This window comes from Xenopus tropicalis, chromosome 6 (assembly GCF_000004195.4).
Source record: "Xenopus tropicalis strain Nigerian chromosome 6, UCB_Xtro_10.0, whole genome shotgun sequence".
In the NCBI taxonomy this organism is placed as follows: domain Eukaryota; kingdom Metazoa; phylum Chordata; class Amphibia; order Anura; family Pipidae; genus Xenopus; species Xenopus tropicalis.
In genome coordinates, this window is record NC_030682.2 from 8,352,985 (window position 1) to 8,376,905 (window position 23,921).

The 23,921-nt window shown below is 51.8% G+C and overlaps 1 protein-coding gene across 1 annotated transcript; it reads left to right on the top strand.

Moving 5' to 3' along the window:
- The first annotated feature begins 1,409 nt into the window (after positions 1-1,409).
- aqp1 (aquaporin 1 (Colton blood group)) lies at positions 1,410-16,218 on the top strand. The gene is made up of 4 exons (NM_001005829.1): positions 1,410-1,841; positions 13,492-13,656; positions 14,187-14,267; positions 15,967-16,218. Exons 1-4 carry the CDS (start codon positions 1,437-1,439, stop codon positions 16,138-16,140), a joined length of 825 nt encoding a protein of 274 aa, NP_001005829.1. The 5' UTR covers positions 1,410-1,436; the 3' UTR covers positions 16,141-16,218.
- Positions 16,219-23,921: the final 7,703 nt, after the last annotated feature.

Sequence of the window (23,921 nt, forward strand, 5' to 3'; positions counted from 1 at the left end):
GGCCTTAGATTGTAAGCTCACTGGGGCAGGGGCTGATGGGAATGGGATAGGGACCTTAGATTGTAAGCTCACTGGGGCAGGGACTGATGGGAATGTGATAGGGACCTTAGATTGTAAGCTCACTGGGGTAGGGACTGATGGGAATGTGATAGGGCCCTTAGATTGTAAGCTCACTGGGGCAGGGACTGATGGGAATGGGATAGGGGCCTTAGAGTGTAAGCTCACTGGGGCAGGGGCTGATGGGATAGGGCCCTTAGATTGTAAGCTCACTGGGGCAGGGACTGATGGGAATGGGAAAGGGACCTTAGATTGTAAGATCACTGGGGCAGGGACTGATGGGAATGGGATAGGGACCTTAGATTGTAAGCTCACTGGGGCAGGGACTGATGGGAATGGGAAAGGGACCTTAGATTGTAAGCTCACTGGGGCAGGGGCTGATGGGAATGTGATAGGGACCTTAGATTGTAAGCTCACTGGGGCAGGGACTGATGGGAATGGGAAAGGGACCTTAGATTGTAAGCTCACTGGGGCAGGGGCTGATGGGAATGTGATAGGGACCTTAGATTGTAAGCTCACTGGGGCAGGGGCTGATGGGAATGTGATAGGGACCTTAGATTGTAAGCTCACTGGGGCAGGGGCTGATGGGAATGGGATAGGGACCTTAGATTGTAAGCTCACTGGGGCGGGACTGATGGGAATGTGATAGGGACCTTAGATTGTAAGCTCACTGGGGCGGGACTGATGGGAATGTGATAGGGGCCTTAGATTGTAAGCTCACTGGGGCGGGACTGATGGGAATGTGATAGGGACCTTAGATTGTAAGCTCACTGGGGCGGGACTGATGGGAATGTGATAGGGACCTTAGATTGTAAGCTCACTGGGGCGGGACTGATGGGAATGTGATAGGGACCTTAGATTGTAAGCTCACTGGGGCGGGACTGATGGGAATGGGATAGGGACCTTAGATTGTAAGCTCACTGGGGCAGGGACTGATGGGAATGGGATAGGGACCTTAGATTGTAAGCTCACTGGGGCAGGGACTGATGGGAATGGGATAGAGACCTTAGAGTGTAAGCTCACTGGGGCAGGGGCTGATGGGAATGTGATAGGGCCCTTAGATTGTAAGCTCACTGGGGCAGGGACTGATGGGAATGGGAAAGGGACCTTAGATTGTAAGCTCACTGGGGCAGGGAGTTGCAGTGAGTAAGTTACACGTATGTGTATGGGGAGTGAGTCTGTGAGTAAATCAGTAACTGGGGAAGGTGGGGGAGCCGGCAGGAGTAACTGGCAGTGAGACTGGGATGCGGCTGCTCCTTCCTCCCTTTGTGCAACCCCCCCTCTCCGCCTACAGACCCCCCCGGCCCCTATAAATATCCCCCCGGCTCCTCTCTCCCTCAGACCCGAGCCCATAGGGAAGCAGCACAGAGAGGGAGAGGATGGCGAGTGAGCTGAAGAAGAAGGCTTTCTGGCGGGCAGTTATTGCCGAGTTCCTGGCCATGATCCTGTTTGTGTTTATCAGTATTGGCGCTGCCCTGGGGGTGCAGTACCCCATACCCGCCGACGCCGCCAACGCCACCAACACCGACACTCGCCAACAAGACATCGTCAAGGTTTCCTTGGCCTTTGGACTGGCCATTGCCACGTTGGCTCAGAGCGTTGGCCACATCAGCGGAGCCCACCTCAACCCAGCTGTCACCCTGGGCTGCCTGCTCAGCTGTCAGATCAGCATCCTGAAGGCTCTTATGTACATTATTGCCCAATGCCTGGGCGCCGTCGTGGGCACCGCCATCTTGTCCGGCATCACCACCCAGATCAGCAACAACTCACTGGGGCTCAATGGGGTAAGTACCCCCAAGTCTCATTGTGTACCCATCTGTATATGGCCAGCTGGCACCTACACATTGTCATTGGTCAGGTCTGTCAGTCTGTCTATCTATCTATCTATCTATCTATCTATCTATCTATCTATTTATCTATCTATCCATCTAGATAGATAGAGAATGGGTGACCAATAGCAGCTGGTTTATAGGCCCCTCCCATGCTCAGTGCTGGCATAAATGCACCTACATGTGCCCAGTTATGGCTACAAGCCCCCCAATCCAAGATAATCTCTTTGTAGTCCAAACTCTTCTTAGTGGGGCATAATAGGACCTGTGGCCCTGGGTCCCTGCAGAGCATAATTGTTCTATTGGTGGAAAGAGTTGGGCAGAGTTGGCCAGAGAGATGGACAGAGAGTTGGGCAGAGTTGGCCAGAGAGATGGACAGAGAGTTGGGCAGAGTTGGCCAGAGAGATGGACAGAGAGTTGGGCAAAGTTGGCCAGAGAGATGGACAGAGAGTTGGGCAGAGAGTAAGGCAGAGTGTTGGGCAGAGAGTTTGGTAGAGAGTTGGGCAGAGAGTTGGGCAGAGAATTGGGCAGAGTAGGACAGAGAGTTGGGCAGAGAGTAGAGCAGAGAATAGGTCAGAGTTGGGCAGAGAGTTGGGCAGAGAGTTGGACAGAGAATAGGGCAGAGTTGGGCAGAGAGTAGGGCAGAGAGTAAGGCAGAGAGTTGGGCAGAGAGTTTGGTAGAGAGTTGGGCAGAGAGTTGGGCAGAGAGTTGGGCAGAGAGTTGGGCAGAGAGTTGGGCAGAGAGTTGGGCAGAGAGTTTGGTAGAGAGTTGGGCAGAGAGTTGGGCAGAGAGTTGGGCAGAGAGTTTGGTAGAGAGTTGGGCAGAGAGTTGGGCAGAGAGTTGGGCAGAGAATTGGGCAGAGTAGGACAGAGAGTTGGGCAGAGAGTAGAGCAGAGAATAGGTCAGAGTTGGGCAGAGAGTTGGGCAGAGAGTTGGACAGAGAATAGGGCAGAGTAGGACAGAGAGTTGGGCAGAGAGTAGAGCAGAGAATAGGTCAGAGTTGGGCAGAGAGTTGGGCAGAGAGTTGGACAGAGAGTAGGGCAGAGTTGGGCAGAAAGTTGGACAGAGAGTAGGGCAGAGTTGGGCAAAGAGTTGGGCAGAGAGTTATGCAGAGAGTAGGGCAGAGTTAGGCAGAGCGTTGGGCAGAGAGTAGGGCAGAGTTGGGCAGAGAGTTGGGCAGAGAGTTGGGCAGAGAGTTGGGCAGAGAGTTATGCAGAGAGAAGGGCAGAGTTAGGCAGAGAGTTGGGCAGAGAGTAGGGCAGAGTTGGGCAGAGAGTAGGGCAGAGTTGGGCAGAGAGTAGGGCAGAGTTGGGCAGAGAGTTGGACAGAGAGTAGGGCAGAGTTGGGCAGAGAGTTGGACAGAGAGTAGGGCAGAGTTGGGCAGAGAGTTGGACAGAGAGTAGGGCAGAGAGTAGGGCAGAGTTGAGCAGAGAGTTGGGCAGAGAGTAGGGCAGAGTTAGGCAGAGAGTAGGGCAGAGTTAGGCAGAGAGTTAGGCAGAGAGTTGGGCAGAGAGTAGGGCAGAGTTAGGCAGAGAGTTAGGCAGAGTTGGGCAGAGATTGGACAGAGAGTAGGGCAGAGAGTAGGGCAGAGTTAGGCAGAGAGTAGGGCAGAGTTAGGCAGAGAGTTGGGCAGAGTTGGGCAGAGAGTTGGGCAGAGAGTAGGGCAGAGTTGGGCAGAGAGTAGGGCAGAGTTGGGCAGAGAGTAGGGCAGAGTTAGGCAGAGAGTTGGGCAGAGGGTAGGGCAGAGTTAGTCAGAAAGTTAGGCAGAGAGTAGGGCAGAGTTGGGCAGAGTTGGGCAGAGAGTTGGGCAGAGAGTAGGGCAGAGTAGGGCAGAGTTGGGCAGAGAGTTGGGCAGAGATTAGGGCAGAGTAGGGGAGAGTTAGGCAGAGAGTTGGACAGAGAGTAGGGCAGAGGGTAGGGCAGAGGGTAGGGCAGAGTTAGGCAGAGAGTTAGGCAGAGAGTTAGGCAGAGAGTTAGGCAGAGAGTTGGGCAGAGGGTAGGGCAGAGTTAGGCAGAAAATTAGGCAGAGAGTAGGGCAGAGTTGGGCAGAGAGTTGGGCAGAGAGTTGGGCAGAGAGTAGGGCAGAGTTGGGCAGAGAGTTGGGCAGAGAGTTAGGCAGAGAGTTAGGCAGAGGGTAGGGCAGAGTTAGGCAGAGAGTTAGGCAGAGAGTAGGGCAGAGTTAGGCAGAGAGTTAGGCAGAGGGTAGGGCAGAGTTAGGCAGAGAGTTAGGCAGAGAGTAGGGCAGAGTTGGGCAGAGAGTTAGGCAGAGAGTAGGGCAGAGTTAGGCAGAGAGTTAGGCAGAGGGTAGGGCAGAGTTAGGCAGAGAGTTAGGCAGAGAGTAGGGCAGAGTTAGGCAGAGAGTTAGGCAGAGAGTAGGGCAGAGTTAGGCAGAGAGTTAGGCAGAGGGTAGGGCAGAGTTAGGCAGAGAGTTAGGCAGAGAGTTGGGCAGAGTTGGGCAGAGAGTTAGGCAGAGAGTTGGGCAGAGTAGGGCAGAGAGTTAGGCAGAGAGTAGGGCAGAGAGTTAGGCAGAGAGTAGGGCAGAGTTAGGCAGAGAGTTATGCAGAGGGTAGGGCAGAGTTGGGCAGAGAGTTAGGCAGAGAGTTGGGCAGAGTAGGGCAGAGAGTTAGGCAGAGAGTAGGGCAGAGTTGGGCAGAGAGTTAGGCAGAGAGTAGGGCAGAGTAGGGCAGAGTAGGGCAGAGTAAGGCAGAGAGTTGGGCAGAGTAGGGCAGAGTTAGGCAGAGAGTAGGGCAAAGTAGGGCAGAGTTAGGCAGAGAGTAGGGCAGAGTAGGGCAGAGTTAGGCAGAGAGTAGGGCAGAGAGTAGGGCAGAGTAGGGCAGAGTAGGGCAGAGTAAGGCAGAGAGTAGGGCAGAGAGTAGGGCAGAGTTAGGCAGAGAGTTAGGCAGAGAGTAGGGCAGAGTTGGGCAGAGAGTTAGGCAGAGAGTAGGGCAGAGTAGGGCAGAGTAGGCAGAGTAAGGCAGAGAGTTGGGCAGAGTAGGGCAGAGTTAGGCAGAGAGTAGGGCAAAGTAGGGCAGAGTTAGGCAGAGAGTAGGGCAGAGTAGGGCAGAGTTAGGCAGAGAGTAGGGCAGAGTTAGGCAGAGAGTAGGGCAGAGTAGGGCAGAGTAGGGCAGAGTTAGGCAGAGAGTAGGGCAGAGTAGGGCAGAGTTAGGCAGAGAGTTGGGCAGAGTAGGCAGAGTTAGGCAGAGAGTAGGGCATAAGTAGGCGCAGAGTTAGGCAGAGAGTAGGGCAGAGTAGGGCAGAGTTAGGCAGAGGTTGGGCAGAGTAGGGCAGAGTTAGGCAGAGAGTAGGCAGAGTTAGGCAGAGAGTAGGGCAGAGTAGGGCAGAGTTAGGCAGAGAGTAGGGCAAGTAGGGCAGAGTAGGGCAGAGTTAGGCAGAGAGTAGGGCAGAGTAGGGCAGAGTAGGCAGAGTAAGGCAGAGTTAGGCAGAGAGTTGGGCAGAGTAGGGCAGAGTTAGGCAGAGTAGGGCAGAGTTAGGCAGAGAGTAGGGCAGAGTAGGGCAGAGTAGGGCAGAGTTAGGCAGAGTAGTAGGGCAGAGTAGGGGCAGAGTAGGGCAGAGTAGGCGAGAGTTAGGCAGAGAGTTGGGCAGAGTAGGGCAGAGTTAGGCAGAGTAGGGCAGAGTTAGGCAGAGAGTAGGCAGAGTAGGGCAGAGTTAGGCAGAGGAGTTAGGCAGAGTAGGGCAGAGTTAGGCAGAGTAGGCAGAGTTAGGCAGAGAGTAGGGCAGAGTTAGGCAGAGAGTAGGGCAGAGTTAGGCAGAGAGTAGGGCAGAGTTAGGCAGAGAGTAGGGCAGAGTTAGGCAGAGAGTAGGGCAGAGTTAGGCAGAGAGTAGGGCAGAGTTAGGCAGAGAGTAGGGCAGAGTTAGGCAGAGAGTAGGGCAGAGTTAGGCAGAGAGTTGGGCAGATGATACTATTAATCACAGTTGCACAAGCAGCAGCCATTCAGCACCCACTGACAGCTGAGGCACCTACTGTATTAACTAACGCCCCCCCACTACAGATACCCCCCCACTACAGATACCCCCCCACTACAGATACCCCCCCACTACAGATACCCCCCACTACAGATACCCCCCCACTACAGATACCCCCCACTACAGATATACCCCCCATTACAGATACCCCCCCACTACAGATACCCCCCCACTACAGATACCCCCCCTACTGTAAAATAATTTCCCCTACTTTATCTTATTTGTGCAACATACTGAGCTGCCCGGGGGGGGGGGGGGGGGGGTCGGCCTTGGGGGGAATATGTAGCCGTTGCACCTGCTCCCTGTACTGATAGGAACCAGCGCTTCCCTGGGGAAAGTCCATCTGCACCGGGACTGCTACACTGTAACCAGTCCCACTCACTCCCAGTCCCACTCACTCCCAGTCCCACTCACTCCCAGTCCCACTCACTCCCAGTCCCACTCACTCCCAGTCCCACTCACTCCCAGTCCCACTCACTCCCAGTCCCACTCACTCCCAGTACCAGCCAGAGTCCCACTCACTCCCGGTACCAGCCAGAGTCCCACTCACTCCCAGTACCAGCCCCACTCACTCCCAGTACCAGCCAGAGCCCACTCACTCCCAGTACCAGTCCCACTCACTCCTAGTACCAGCCCCACTCACTCCCAGTACCAGCCCCACTCACTCCCAGCCAGAGTTCCACTCAATCCCAGTACCAGCCAGAGCCCACTCACTCCCAGTCCCAGTGAGTCCCACTCAGTCCCAGTGAGTCCCAGTCACAGAGAGTCCCACTCAGCCCCAGTACCAGTGAGCCCCACTCAGTCCCAGTACCAGTGAGCCCCACTCAGTCCCAGCGAGTCCCACTCAGTCCCAGTCCCAGTGAGTCCCACTCAGTCCCAGTGAGTGCAGCAGTGCCAGGGTGAGGGGATGCTCTGCTCTAGACATAACACAATGGCAGCTCCGGCACAGCAGGAAGCACTAGGGAAACTCTTATTATATACAGTCTGACCTTAGCTCACCCCCACGCGCCGGCATTATAGGATATAGAGATATACACAGCTGTGCTGCTGCTGGAGGCCCCTGGGCTCGTGGCACCCTGACTTTAATGACGGGGTGCATTTCATTGTTACCTATGGGGCTGATCCCCAACTTTGCCACATTGTCTATAAGTTGTAGTGTGGCCAACGCCATAGACAACAATAAGATATACTTTCAGCCTGTTAAAATCAGTTGGTCATAAGTTATTTATGCCCCAAATAATTAGGAATTCACTAAAGTGTCTGAATGCAGCCAATCAGAAATGACTATCAGTTTCTAACAATGAACCTCATTTCTGATTGGCTGTTACTCTGATCAGTAGATGTTGTTGTGACCTGAGGCAAAGAGCAAGATCTTGTATCTTACCCTACAGCAATTACTATTAATGTTTCTGAACTACAACTCCCATAATCCTCAGCCATGCAAGTTATTGTTTAGGAATATTCTGCTACACCTGCTGACTGCCAGTTTGTCATTTAGACCAGCGCCTTGTTGCTTGGGTAAATGGTTCTATAGAAACCAGAGAATGATCTCTGTGCACACAGGAGAGCAACTGAACAGAGCAACAAAGGCAAATTGCAACTCATCTTAGACTGTCACTGCCTACACTATACTCAGTCTTATATTACATAGGGTGTACATAAGTAACATTTAGTCATGTGATTGGAAATAGCCTCTGGGAAGGGACTGGGGCTGTGGGATAGCAGGTATAGTAGGGAGAGATGGTGCCTATAGTAGCAGTGGGGGGATAATAGCCTCTGGGAAGGGACTGGGGCTGTGGGATAGCAGGTATAGTAGGGAGAGATGGTGCCTATAGTAGCAGTGGGGGGATAATAGCCTCTGGGAAGGGACTGGGGCTGTGGGATAGCAGGTATAGTAGGGAGAGATGGTGCCTATAGTAGCAGTGGGGGATAATAGCCTCTGGGAAGGGACTGGGGCTGTGGGATAGCAGGTATAGTAGGGAGAGATGGTGCCTATAGTAGCAGTGGGGATAATAGCCTCTGGGAAGGGACTGGGGCTGTGGGATAGCAGGTATAGTAGGGAGAGATGGTGCCTATAGTAGCAGTGGGGGGATAATAGCCTCTGGGAAGGGACTGGGGCTGTGGATAGCAGGTATAGTAGGGGAGAGATGGTGCCTATAGTAGCACGTGGGGGGATAATAGCCTCTGGGAAGGGACTGGGGCTGTGGGATAGCAGGTATAGTAGGGAGAGATGGTGCCTATAGTAACAGTGGGGATAATAGCCTCTGGGAAGGGACTGGGGCTGTGGGATAGCAGGTATAGTAGGGAGAGATGGTGCCTATAGTAGCAGTGGGGGGGATAATAGCCTCTGGGAAGGGACTGGGCTGTGGGATAGCAGGTAATAGTAGGGAGAGATGGTGCCTATAGTAGCAGTGGGGGGATAATAGCCTCTGCGGAAGGGACTGGGGCTGTGGGATAGCAGGTATAGTAGGGAGAGATGGTGCCTATAGTAGCAGTGGGGGGATAATAGCCTCTGGGAAGGGACTGGGGCTGTGGGATAGCAGGTATAGTAGGGAGAGATGGTGCCTATAGTAGCAGTGGGGGGATAATAGCCTCTGGGAAGGGACTGGGGCTGTGGATAGCAGGTATAGTAGGGAGAGATGGTGCCTATAGTAGCAGTGGGGGGATAATAGCCTCTGGGAAGGGACTGGGGCTGTGGGATAGCAGGTATAGTAGGGAGAGATGGTGCCTATAGTAGCAGTGGGGATAATAGCCCTCTGGGAAGGGACTGGGCTGTGGGATAGCGGGTATAGTAGGGAGAGATGGTGCCTATAGTAGCAGTGGGGATAATAGCCTCTGGGAAGGGACTGGGGCTGTGGATAGCAGGTATAGTAGGGAGAGATGGTGCCTATAGTAGCAGTGGGGGGATAATAGCCTCTGGGAAGGGACTGGGGCTGTGGGATAGCAGGTATAGTAGGGAGAGATGGTGCCTATAGTAGCAGTGGGGGGATAATAGCCCTGGGAAGGGACTGGGGCTGTGGATAGCAGGTATCAGTAGGGAGAGATGGTGCCTATAGTAGCAGTGGGGGATAATAGCCTCTGGGAAGGGACTGGGGCTGTGGGATAGCAAGGTATAGTAGGGAGAGATGGTGCCTATAGTAGCAGTGGGGGGATAATAGCCTCTGGGAAGGGACTGGGGCTGTGGGATAGCAGGTATAGTAGGAGAGATGGTGCCTATAGTAGCAGTGGGGGGATAATAGCCTCTGGAAGGGACTGGGGCTGTGGATAGCAGTATAGTAGGGAGAGATGGTGGCCTATAGTAGCAGTGGGATAATAGCCTCTGGGAAGGGACTGGGGCTGTGGGATAGCGGGTATAGTAGGGAGAGATGGTGCCTATAGTAGCAGTGGGGGATAATAGCCTCTGGGAAGGGACTGGGGCTGTGGATAGCAGGTATAGTAGGGAGAGATGGTGCCTATAGTAGCAGTGGGGGGATAATAGCCTCTGGGAAGGGACTGGGGCTGTGGGATAGCAGGTATAGTAGGGAGAGATGGTGCCTATAGTAGCAGTGGGGGGATAATAGCCTCTGGGAAGGGACTGGGGCTGTGGGATAGCAGGTATAGTAGGGAGAGATGGCGCCTATAGTAGCAGTGAGTAGTAACGCCGGGGTAGCTCAGAGTACAAGCCATCAAGTTGAATGACATCTCCCAGCACCCGCTGATATATAAAGGCTGTTGGGGAGGGGACAAGTTGGTTCCAGTTTATATTAATAATGGGGTTGTTCCCCATCTGTTTTGCCCTGGGGTTGCCCCTGGGTACCTGCTCCTTTATGCCCTAAGAGAAAGTGGCATCTGCCCCCTGGGCTTGTTTGATACCTCCCCCCCCCCATATCTCTGCCAGTGGAACGTGCTGCCTCTCCCTTTACATAAATCCCCTGTAACAAATGAGTTTGGAGCGTTGGACTGGGCCGGGGGGGGGGGGGGGCAATATCAGGGAAATACAGAGGGAGATCCCTATTGGCTAATAAAGCTGTCAGTGTAAAACTGTGTCCTGGGAACAGGGGGCCCTTCTGTGCATTGAGTTGATGGGGGGGGGGGGGACATAACCTGTAACAGAAGTGATGAATTGGAATGGCAGGAAGGGAACCTGTGGGTCTCTATCTGCAGCTCCTCCCACTTCCACCCAAACACTCCTTCTTGCATTCTGGGAGTTGTAGTTCAGAATCAGATGAAAACCACAGGGTAAAGATGAATGAAGTTTTGCACTTGTGATATTAGGGTTCTAATTATGTTCCCAGACTGCACCCCCAGCCAACAATTTCTCTCTTTCCCCCCCAGCTCCTTATTCCATCTTTTTGTCCCACACTGTACTCTTTCCCATATTCACCCAGTTACTTTCTCTGTTCCAACCAATACGTACTAACCCCCTACTCACCCACTACTCACTATTCCACTCAGCACTGCCACCCCCCCACCCAATCCCTACTCACTATTCCACTCAGCACTGCTACCCCCCACCCAATCCCTACTCACTATTCCACTCAGCACTGCTACCCCCCACCCAATCCCTACTCACTATTCCACTCAGCACTGCTACCCCCCCACCCAATCCCTACTCACTATTCCACTCAGCACTGCTACCCTCCCACCCAATCCCTACTCACTATTCCACTCAGCACTGCTACTCCCCACCCAATCCCTACTCACTATTCCACTCAGCACTGCTACCCCCCACCCAATCCCTACTCACTATTCACTCAGCACTGCTACCCCCCACCCAATCCCTACTCACTATTCCACTCAGCACTGCTACCCCCCACACAATCCCTACTCACTATTCCACTCAGCACTGCTACCCCCCACCCAATCCCTACTCACTATTCCACTCAGCACTGCTACCCTCCACCCAATCCCTACTCACTATTCCACTCAGCACTGCTACCCCCCACCCAATCCCTACTCACTATTCCACTCAGCACTGCTACCCCCCACCCAATCCCTACTCACTATTCCACTCAGCACTGCTACCCCCCCACCCAATCCCTACTCACTATTCCACTCAGCACTGCCACCCCCCACCCAATCCCTACTCACTATTCCACTCAGCACTGCTACCCCCCACCCAATCCCTACTCACTATTCCACTCAGCACTGTTACCCCCCACCCAATCCCTACTCACTATTCCACTCAGCACTGCTACCCCCCACCCAATCCCTACTCACTATTCCACTCAGCACTGCTACCCCCCCACCCAATCCCTACTCACTATTCCACTCAGCACTGCTACCCCCCCACCCAATCCCTACTCACTATTCCACTCAGCACTGCTACCCCCCACCCAATCCCTACTCACTATTCCACTCAGCACCGCTACTCCCCACCCAATCCCTACTCACTATTCCACTCAGCACTGGCTACTCCCCACCCAATCCCTACTCACTATTCCACTCAGCACTGCTACTCCCCACCCAATCCCTACTCACTATTCCACTCAGCACCGCTACCCCTACCCAATCCCTACTCACTATTCCACTCAGCACCGCTACCCCCCACCCAATCCCTACTCACTATTCCACTCAGCACTGCTACCCCCCACCCAATCCCTACTCACTATTCCACTCAGCACTGCTACCCCCCCACCCAATCCCTACTCACTATTCCACTCAGCACTGCTACCCCCCCACCCAATCCCTACTCACTATTCCACTCAGCACTGCTACCCCCCCACCCAATCCCTACTCACTATTCCACTCAGCACCGCTACCCCCCACCCAATCCCTACTCACTATTCCACTCAGCACTGCTACCCCCCACCCAATCCCTACTCACTATTCCACTCAGCACTGTTACCCCCCCACCCAATCCCTACTCACTATTCCACTCAGCACTGCTACCCCCCACCCAATCCCTACTCACTATTCCACTCAGCACTGCTACCCCCCACCCAATCCCTACTCACTATTCCACTCAGCACTGCTACCCCCCACCCAATCCCTACTCACTATTCCACTCAGCACTGCTACCCCCCACCCAATCCCTACTCACTATTCCCCTCAGCCCTGCTACCCTGGAATGGTACGATCCAGGCAATTCCCCCCCCCATGTACCAACACATTAATATCTGTACTTGCCCACTTGGCCCATTTACCTTTTTTTAGGGAGTCAATAGGCTCACCCAGAAAAGGGTGTGGCCGTGTATCCATACATAGTGGGTTAGATCAGCCAATGAGAGGGCAGAGGCGGGGCTCCCATACTCCCCCTGGCGCACTAGGAATACAGTCCTGATTGCTTTGCCTTTCATTCCCCCCCCACTCACAAACCCACAAACCCACAAACTCACAAACCCACAAACCCACAAACCCACAAACCCACAAACCCAACACAAGTTCATTGCAGCCGAGGGATTCAGTCCCGGTGCCAAAAAATCATGTTTTTCTCTTTTTTTTACTGTTATTTTAAAACCCCTGTTGACCAATCGCCCCCCCTAATGCGCTTATAATGAGCTTCCCTAACAGTGATTAATAGCAAAATCCCCCACATGTAATACCCCCCACCACTTACAGGTTATTTGGGGGAATAAAGGGAGAAGCCATGAATGGGGCCCTGCCCCTCGCTGCCATTGAGCCTCTCATTCAGGCCCCCGGCCCCCTCCCCGGCCCCCCCCCGGGGGGAGAAAGCGAAGCTTATCCTGATTCTATCCTCGTTTTCTCTAGAAGCCTCGGCACAATTCTCCCCTTGAGAAATCCCCCAAATTGTCATTTTACGCACATATCGGCTTAATGGAGAACTGGCACTGGGCCGGTAAATGCCACACATTGGGGCTTATTTATAAACACTGGGCAAACTTACACATGGGCGGTAACCCATAGAGACCAATCGGGCAGTGGCTTTTTTCAGGCAGCTGCACGTTGGGCAATGATATTAAGTATTTGATTGGTTGCCGTGGGTTACTACCCAGCTACAAACTTGCCCAGTGTTTATAAATCAGCCCCATGTTTTGCCCAAGGCACCCACAGCCTTTGCGTCTCTTAAGGTGCCCCAGTATCTCCCCAACCGACTCCCCTCACAATATACAGCGTATATATACAGTATATATATATATATATATTATACATCAGCCCTGTAGCATCAGCTTCTATGACAGTTGAACCTCACTTTCTGCTTGATTTCCCACATCCCCTAAGCTCAGTTTCCCAGCAGCAGCCCAGAGCCCACTGAGCACGTGCAGTGCCACTGACACACACAAGATGGCCAAGCAAGATCCAAGATGGGGAGCTCCTGGGGGCAAGTTTGATTGGATGGCAAGAACATGAATCCCTGGGGATATTTTCCTGTAGTTTATAAAACACTGGGAGCCAGAAGAATATTAGATAATAAATTACAGAGGCCAAGTGGATAATAGGGTGTAGGTAGTGGCCCAGGGGCGCTGATCCGGGTGCAGCCCAAACCAGGTTGGTTTTTATTGGGGAGCAGAGCTTACTATTTATTTCTGCATATGTGTATATAAATATTTACTATACATACAACGACTGACATTTTTAGTCCAAGGAAACAATCCGCAGGGAAGCACAATGCATCTACATTTACGTCCCCAAGCCCATATTCCGGAACCGACTGCTCCATGTATGTTCATTCCTTTCCAGCTCAGCAATGGAGTGTCTCAGGGGCAAGGCCTGGGGGTGGAGATCATGGTCACGTTCCAGTTGGTGCTCTGCGTGGTGGCTATCACAGACAGACGGAGGAATGATGTTTCTGGATCAGCACCTCTTGCCATCGGGCTTTCTGTGGCGCTGGGGCATCTCATTGCGGTAGGTTTCGGAAGAATTGTCATAACTTGCCATTTCAGGGGTAGGTAGGGTTTCCTCCTTTTGAAATTTTTTTTACTGGCAGGCTGGTGGTGGTGACAAAAGGGGTCAAGTGATGACATCAGTGGGGGCGTGGTAGTGGCAGGTGATGTCATAAGGGGTGGAGCTTCATCACATTGGGAAGCTAGGGTGTGGATCGAAGGCAGATTGGGGAAGGGAAAAGGTAAGATTGGGGCAGGTTGAGGGCTTAGGTGGGTGGGTCCAGGGTCGGACTAGGGTGGTGTTTTGATCCCCCACACCTTCAGCGCATCAGGGAAGGGGGGCCGGCTACCTGGGGAGAACGCCTGGCAGGGATTGGGTCTGGGCCAGTCCGACCCTGGCCGGGCCGGAAACTAAAGGCCAGAGGGCCCTGTGGCACCTTACAGCAGCCCCTCTGGCATTTGCCAGAACCCACACATTGACGGTCCGGCCTGCCCTAGAATTGCCTTTTAGACATAAATCTGTTTGAGATATTCTCTGTTTTTCTCTTGCAGATCGATTACACCGGGTGCGGGATGAACCCAGCAAGGTCTTTTGGATCAGCTGTTGTTGCCAAACAGTTTGCCAACCACTGGGTAAGTGCCAGGGAGCTTTGTCGACTGTAGGGTCAATCTTAGATGCAGCTAGAGTCTTGAGTTATCCTGCAGCCATTTGCTAAGGGGCATTTATAGGCATGATCAGAGAGATGCACGTAGGTGGCCAGCGGTGGCCTCGCTAGTAGCCCATCTTGCACATGTAAATGAAAGCCAAAGGGGCTCGTTGGGATGGAGCCGATAGGAAAACGTTTGAAACTGCATTGGCTGGCTGAGCGTTCTTCACCTCAACTAGCAGTAGGAGCACTCAGGTTATCAAGTGTGGGTTCCTCCTGTGAGTTCCTACTGACCCCCATCCTATCTTCTGACCTCCATTCTGAGAATACAGTTGATACATTGCAGGGCCAATGGGCAGGACCCTAAGTACTAAGGGAACTATGCCCCGCACCCAAGTGCTTGTTGAATGAGCTTTTGGAGACCCTGTGAGAAGGCAGAAGGCCTGGGCAATGAAACTTGTTGGCCTAATGGAACTGGTGGACCTTTCTTCAATAGTATGGGCCACTGATTGACTCTTCTACTCCACATCCCTATCAGTCCTTCGTCTCTGCCCAGTATCTCCTTGCTCCCCCAGCCCACCCAGACGTGCCACCATGCCTGTATCTCCTTGCTCCCCCAGCCCACCCAGACGTGCCACCATGCCTGTATCTCCTTGCTCCCCCAGCCCACCCAGACTTGCCACCATGCCTGTATCTCCTTGCTCCCCCAGCCCACCCAGACTTGCCACCATGCCTGTATCTCCTTGCTCCCCCAGCCCACCCAGACTTGCCACCATGCCTGTATCTCCTTGCTCCCCCAGCCCACCCAGACTTGCCACCATGCCTGTATCTCCTTGCTCCCCCAGCCCACCCAGACGTGCCACCATGCCTGTATCTCCTTGCTCCCCCAGCCCACCCAGACTTGCCACCATGCCTGTATCTCCTTGCTCCCCCAGCCCACCCAGACTTGCCACCATGCCTGTATCTCCTTGCTCCCCCAGCCCACCCAGACGTGCCACCATGCCTGTATCTCCTTGCTCCCCCAGCCCACCCAGACGTGCCACCATGCCTGTATCTCCTTGCTCCCCCAGCCCACCCAGACTTGCCACCATGCCTGTATCTCCTTGCTCCCCCAGCCCACCCAGACTTGCCACCATGCCTGTATCTCCTTGCTCCCCCAGCCCACCCAGACTTGCCACCATGCCTGTATCTCCTTGCTCCCCCAGCCCACCCAGACTTGCCACCATGCCTGTATCTCCTTGCTCCCCCAGCCCACCCAGACTTGCCACCATGCCTGTATCTCCTTGCTCCCCCAGCCCACCCAGACTTGCCACCATGCCTGTATCTCCTTGCTCCCCCAGCCCACCCAGACTTGCCACCATGCCTGTATCTCCTTGCTCCCCCAGCCCACCCAGACTTGCCACCATGCCTGTATCTCCTTGCTCCCCCAGCCCACCCAGACTTGCCACCATGCCTGTATCTCCTTGTTCCCCCAGCCCACCAGACTTGCCACCATGCCTGTATCTCCTTGCTCCCCCAGCCCACCCAGACTTGCCACCATGCCTGTAATGACCTGGCTTTCTCTTACTGGCTGGTCACTTTAGCCATGTGAACATTCTAATCCTTTGATTGGCTACAGGCTAATGACGGCCTTGCCCAATAGTTGCTAAATACTAAACAAGGATGTTTCTTTTCTTTCCCTTCAGATCTTTTGGGTCGGACCCATGATCGGGGGCGCGGCTGCCGCCATTATTTACGACTTTATCCTGTCGCCTCGGACCAGTGACCTCACAGACCGCATGAAGGTATGGACCAATGGGCAAGTGGAGGAGTACGAACTAGACGACGACCACGCCCGGGTGGAAATGAAGCCAAAATAAACGCTGACATGTTTGAGGAACGAACACAGAAGATAAAGAGAAGAGAATATCAGTATTATGGACTTTTTTTTGTAAAAAGAAAAAAAAACAAAAGAAAAATGAGTTTTTACTGCAGGTTTCTTTCCCTCAACAACTTACTGTAGAGCAAACAACCAAGTGGGCGTGTCTACAGTGACTAGCCACGCCCCAGTCTTTTCCCTTTGGCTTCTTTAGTCAGTATGGCCGCCGACCACTCCATTCTTACCGGTGCGGCTGAAAGAGCAATTTTACTATTAAAACCATAAAGATAAAAAACGTGTATTACAAAAGGGCTTTACTTTAAAGTGTAGCCCAGGTCTTCTGAGGCTTTAGTTCCCCTTTAAGCATTGCCTACGAGAAATGTAATATAATTTTTTTTATACAGTATCTTCTGAAGTTGACTGAAGTTGAAGCATCTGGCGCACACTTTGAAATGAATAGGGTTCAGCGGGTGCATCGGGGCGCCATAGAACCAGAACCTGTAACCCGAATCCCTCCAATAGGAGCTGAATGAAAGTGCCCTTTAGTACTAAGTGCAGTTAGGCTTGGGCTTGGGCTTAAGTGAAGCATCTGGCACCACCCCGTATTGGAATGAATCTGGTGCTTCCAAGACAAAGCAGCTATCACCGAACCTAACAGGCAGTTATTTCTTGTTTGGGATATTCCCCCCCCCCCAAGAAAGACATGAAAGTGTTAATAGAGATGTATTTTAGGGAGGGCGGAGCTTGCTAGTGATACAGCTATACGACTGACGGCCAGTAATGGCTAATATCTCTGGGCATTCTATTTAAGTGTAGTTTGTTAGGGTGGAATTATCCTCATTGCTGTAGTAATTTCTGTGGCCTGGCCTTTTGCTGGAGGCGCTGTCGCTACACGCGTCTATGTACAGCGCTGGTCAGCCACTTATTAACCATTAACTCCCTGTAGCCTGCAAGCACCACTGCATCTCATAACATTAACTCAAAGGGAACTGGCAGGTCTTGGCCAATTATTTAGATTTCTGGGCTTCAACGGGATCAGCTCCATCTGTGTATTTCTCTCTCCAAGCCATTTCCTATTTAGAGCTCCATCTGTCTATTCCCCTCTCTCCAAGACAAATCTCATTCCATGCTCCATCTGTCTCTTCCCCCCTCATTCTCCAAGCCATTTCTCATTCTGTGCTCCATCTGTCTATACTCCTTACTCTTTCTTCGAACCATATGCCATTATTTGTTCCATCTGTCTATTGCCCTTTCTCTCTCCAAACCATATCCCATTCTATGCTCCATCTGTCTATTCCCCTCTCTCCAAACCATATCCCATTCTATGCTCCATCTGTCTATTCCCCTCTCCAAGCCATATCCCATTCTATGCTCCATCTGTCTATTCCCCTCTCCAAGCCATATCCCATTCTATGCTCCATCTGTCTATTCCCCTCTCTCCAAGCCATATCCCATTCTATGCTCCATCTGTCTATTCCCCTCTCCAAGCCATATCCCATTCTATGCTCCATCTGTCTATTCCCCTCTCTCCAAGCCATATCCCATTCTATGCTCCATCTGTCTATTCCCCTCTCCAAGCCATATCCCATTCTATGCTCCATCTGTCTATTCCCCTCTCTCCAAACCATATCCCATTCTATGCTCCATCTGTCTATCCCCCTCTCTCCAAACCATATCCCATTCTATGCTCCATCTGTCTATTCCCCTCTCTCCAAGCCATATCCCATTCTATGCTCCATCTGTCTATTCCCCTCTCTCCAAACCATATCCCATTCTATGCTCCATCTGTCTATTCCCCTCTCCAAGCCATATCCCATTCTATGCTCCATCTGTCTATTCCCCTCTCTCCAAGCCATATCCCATTCTATGCTCCATCTGTCTATTCCCCTCTCCAAGCCATATCCCATTCTATGCTCCATCTGTCTATTCCCCTCTCTCCAAACCATATCCCATTCTATGCTCCATCTGTCTATTCCCCTCTCTCCAAACCATATCCCATTCTATGCTCCATCTGTCTATTCCCCTCTCCAAGCCATATCCCATTCTATGCTCCATCTGTCTATTCCCCTCTCTCCAAACCATATCCCATTCTATGCTCCATCTGTCTATTCCCCTCTCTCCAAACCATATCCCATTCTATGCTCCATCTGTCTATTCCCCTCTCTCCAAACCATATCCCATTCTATGCTCCATCTGTCTATTCCCCTCTCCAAACCATATCCCATTCTATGCTCCATCTGTGTTTAGTTTTCTCTCTCCCAGTTATGGCCCATCCTTTTGCCCCACCTCCCTGTTCCCCATTTATTGCCTCTCCTTATTTTGCCCCACCATTCATGTAAATGCCAGTACCTGACGAAGCTGGAACATATTTAGCCTCCTAATTAACATTTAGACCCCCCCCCCATTTGTCTCTCTAACACATTTTACACATTCCTTTATGCGTAGATGAGTTTTGCTACAAATACCCTTTATTATCAGTACAAGGACACTGTAAATACCCCCCCGAGTTGTGAATAAAAGGAATGCTACTAACACATCGGCTACTTGTTCTTCCTCGTTTTCTTTTTGATAAATGTCGTTATTTTGTTGCACGTCGGAGTACAGGAAGGAACGGGGGGCACACAGGGTGCTGATAGAGCAACACAGGGACCCATTGTGGGCGCCCAGTTCCAGCTTTGTGTCAGAACATGGGACCCTGAGGGGTCTGTAGCCTTGTGAGTTATAGTTGCACCCAAGGTACCTGCTCTCATACAGAGCCTCATTCATATACACAGAGCCCAGCAGTGATTGGCTGCCAACTGCGCCCAAAGGGAATGGGAACCCGGTGACTCTCACACACTCTCAAAGGCAGAAATGTACAGTATATAGTGTATATATATATATATATATCCAGGTTACACACTTAGCAATTAACTGTGACTCCCCTCACTGCACTAATTAGTGAAAATGTTTGAACAACAAAGAACCTCATGTCTCATTGCAACTTACTATCCCACAGCCACACCCAGTGGGTGCTACAAATACTATCCCACTGTGGGTGCTGCCGTCGCTACAAATACTATCCCACTGTGGGTGCTGCCGTTGCTACAAATACTATCCCACTGTGGGTGCTGCCATTGCTACAAATACTATCCCACTGTGGGTGCTACAAATACTATCCCACTGTGGGTGCTACAAATACTATCCCACTGTGGGTGCTACAAATACTATCCCACTGTGGGTGCTACAAATACTATCCCACTGTGGGTGCTACAAATACTATCCCACTGTGGGTGCTGCCGTTGCTACAAATACTATCCCACTGTGGGTGCTGCTGTCGCTACAAATACTATCCCACTGTGGGTGCTACAAATACTATCCCACTGTGGGTGCTGCCGTTGCTACAAATACTATCCCACTGTGGGTGCTGCCGTTGCTACAAATACTATCCCACTGTGGGTGCTGCCGTTGCTACAAATACTATCCCACTGTGGGTGCTGCCGTTGCTACAAATACTATCCCACTGTGGGTGCTGCCGTTGCTACAAATACTATCCCACTGTGGGTGCTGCCGTTGCTACAAATACTATCCCACTGTGGGTGCTGCCGTTGCTACAAATACTATCCCAATGTGGGTGCTGCCGTTGCTACAAATACTATCCCACTGTGGGTGCTGCCGTTGCTACAAATACTATCCCACTGTGGGTGCTGCCATTGCTACAAATACTATCCCACTGTGGGTGCTGCTGTCGCTACAAATACTATCCCACTGTGGGTGCTGCCGTTGCTACAAATACTATCCCACTGTGGGTGCTGCCGTTGCTACAAATACTATCCCACTGTGGGTGCTGCTGTCGCTACAAATACTATCCCACTGTGGGTGCTGCTGTCGCTACAAATACTATCCCACTGTGGGTGCTGCTGTTGCTACAAATACTATCCCACTGTGGGTGCTGCCGTTGCTACAAATACTATCCCACTGTGGGTGCTGCCGTTGCTACAAATACTATCCCACTGTGGGTGCTGCCGTTGCTACAAATACTATCCCACTGTGGGTGCTGCCGTTGCTACAAATACTATCCCACTGTGGGTGCTGCCGTTGCTACAAATACTATCCCACTGTGGGTGCTGCCGTTGCTACAAATACTATCCCACTGTGGGTGCTGCTGTCGCTACAAATACTATCCCACTGTGGGTGCTGCCGTTGCTACAAATACTATCCCACTGTGGGTGCTGCCGTTGCTACAAATACTATCCCACTGTGGGTGCTGCCGTTGCTACAATACTATCCCACTGTGGGTGCTGCCGTTGCTACAAATACTATCCCACTGTGGGTGCTGCTGTCGCTACAAATACTATCCCACTGTGGGTGCTGCCGTTGCTACAAATACTATCCCACTGTGGGTGCTGCCGTCGCTACAAATACTATCCCACTGTGGGTGCTGCCGTTGCTACAAATACTATCCCACTGTGGGTGCTGCTGTCACTACAAATACTATCCCACTGTGGGTGCTGCCGTTGCTACAAATACTATCCCACTGTGGGTGCTGCCGTTGCTACAAATACTATCCCACTGTGGGTGCTGCTGTCGCTACAAATACTATCCCACTGTGGGTGCTGCCGTTGCTACAAATACTATCCCACGGTGGGTGCTGCCGTCGCTACAAATACTATCCCACTGTGGGTGCTGCCGTCGCTACAAATACTATCCCACTGTGGGTGCTGCCGTTGCTACAAATACTATCCCACTGTGGGTGCTGCCGTTGCTACAAATACTATCCCACTGTGGGTGCTGCTGTTGCTACAAATACTATCCCACTGTGGGTGCTGCCGTTGCTACAAATACTATCCCACTGTGGGTGCTGCTGTCGCTACAAATACTATCCCACTGTGGGTGCTGCCGTCGCTACAAATACTATCCCACTGTGGGTGCTGCCGTTGCTACAAATACTATCCCAATGTGGGTGCTGCCGTTGCTACAAATACTATCCCACTGTGGGTGCTGCCGTTGCTACAAATACTATCCCACTGTGGGTGCTGCCGTTGCTACAAATACTATCCCACTGTGGGTGCTGCCGTCGCTACAAATACTATCCCACTGTGGGTGCTGCTGTTGCTACAAATACTATCCCACTGTGGGTGCTGCCGTTGCTACAAATACTATCCCACTGTGGGTGCTGCCGTTGCTACAAATACTATCCCACTGTGGGTGCTACAAATACTATCCCACTGTGGGTGCTGCTGTTGCTACAAATACTATCCCACTGTGGGTGCTGCCGTTGCTACAAATACTATCCCACTGTGGGTGCTGCTGTCGCTACAAATACTATCCCACTGTGGGTGCTGCCGTTGCTACAAATACTATCCCACTGTGGGTGCTGCCGTTGCTACAAATACTATCCCACTGTGGGTGCTGCCGTTGCTACAAATACTATCCCACTGTGGGTGCTGCCGTTGCTACAAATACTATCCCACTGTGGGTGCTGCCGTTGCTACAAATACTATCCCACTGTGGGTGCTGCTGTCGCTACAAATACTATCCCACTGTGGGTGCTGCCGTTGCTACAAATACTATCCCACTGTGGGTGCTGCCGTTGCTACAAATACTATCCCACTGTGGGTGCTGCCGTTGCTACAAATACTATCCCACTGTGGGTGCTGCCGTTGCTACAAATACTATCCCACTGTGGGTGCTGCTGTCGCTACAAATACTATCCCACTGTGGGTGCTGCTGTTGCTACAAATACTATCCCACTGTGGGTGCTGCCGTCGCTACAAATACTATCCCACTGTGGGTGCTGCCGTTGCTACAAATACTATCCCACTGTGGGTGCTGCTGTCACTACAAATACTATCCCACTGTGGGTGCTGCCGTTGCTACAAATACTATCCCACTGTGGGTGCTGCCGTTGCTACAAATACTATCCCACTGTGGGTGCTGCCGTTGCTACAAATACTATCCCACTGTGGGTGCTGCTGTCGCTACAAATACTATCCCACTGTGGGTGCTGCCGTTGCTACAAATACTATCCCACGGTGGGTGCTGCCGTCGCTACAAATACTATCCCACTGTGGGTGCTGCCGTCGCTACAAATACTATCCCACTGTGGGTGCTGCCGTTGCTACAAATACTATCCCACTGTGGGTGCTGCCGTTGCTACAAATACTATCCCACTGTGGGTGCTGCCGTTGCTACAAATACTATCCCACTGTGGGTGCTGCTGTTGCTACAAATACTATCCCACTGTGGGTGCTGCCGTTGCTACAAATACTATCCCACTGTGGGTGCTGCTGTCGCTACAAATACTATCCCACTGTGGGTGCTGCCGTCGCTACAAATACTATCCCACTGTGGGTGCTGCCGTTGCTACAAATACTATCCCAATGTGGGTGCTGCCGTTGCTACAAATACTATCCCACTGTGGGTGCTGCCGTTGCTACAAATACTATCCCACTGTGGGTGCTGCCGTTGCTACAAATACTATCCCACTGTGGGTGCTGCCGTTGCTACAAATACTATCCCACTGTGGGTGCTGCCGTCGCTACAAATACTATCCCACTGTGGGTGCTGCTGTTGCTACAAATACTATCCCACTGTGGGTGCTGCCGTTGCTACAAATACTATCCCACTGTGGGTGCTGCCGTTGCTACAAATACTATCCCACTGTGGGTGCTACAAATACTATCCCACTGTGGGTGCTGCTGTTGCTACAAATACTATCCCACTGTGGGTGCTGCCGTTGCTACAAATACTATCCCACTGTGGGTGCTGCTGTCGCTACAAATACTATCCCACTGTGGGTGCTGCCGTTGCTACAAATACTATCCCACTGTGGGTGCTGCCGTTGCTACAAATACTATCCCACTGTGGGTGCTGCTGTCGCTACAAATACTATCCCACTGTGGGTGCTGCCGTTGCTACAAATACTATCCCACTGTGGGTGCTACAAATACTATCCCACTGTGGGTGCTGCTGTTGCTACAAATACTATCCCACTGTGGGTGCTGCCGTTGCTACAAATACTATCCCACTGTGAGCACCTATAGGTGCAAGACTGGCAGATATTGGGTGCTGGGTGCCTCCCAGTGGGGCTCAGTGCCCTGTGGAACGGGCTACTTGGCTGAGAGGGTGGGGGAGACTTTTGGATTCAAACACAAATCAGGGCGTAACCGTTGGATCTTTGTTGGTAGCAACAGGGATTACTCAGATTTTCCAATCTAATTATGGAGTCGCAGGGCAAGAAGGCAATTTCTCGTGGCTTTAGCCAAATATATGTTCAGTGCGATTTCTATCGAAGCCACTAAATTACTTTTTTTTATAAGGAATTTATATGAAAATGTTTCCTATTATATATATATATATTTCCTAATTATATTCTATTATTACTATTATTATTCTGTATTTATACACTAATGACATTTACTGCAGTGCCTTATAGAGATGGTATATAATTCCCATCAGCCCCTGTCCAAGTGGAGCTTATACTGTACAACCCAAAGGAGACTACAACTCCCACCATCCCCCAGAGACTTCTAACTATGGCACATAGGGATTCCCCTGTACTAAGCACAATTCAGCAGGAACAGCCCCCTAAGTTTGCTCATAGCCTGTACAGAGAGATACCATAAAACTATGGCACATAGGGATTCCCCTGTACTAAGCACAATTCAGCAGGAACAGCCCCCTAAGTTTGCCCATAGCCTGTACAGAGAGATACCATAAAACTATGGCACATAGGGATTCCCCTGTACTAAGCACAATTCAGCAGGAACAGCCCCCTAAGTTTGCTCACAGCCTGTACAG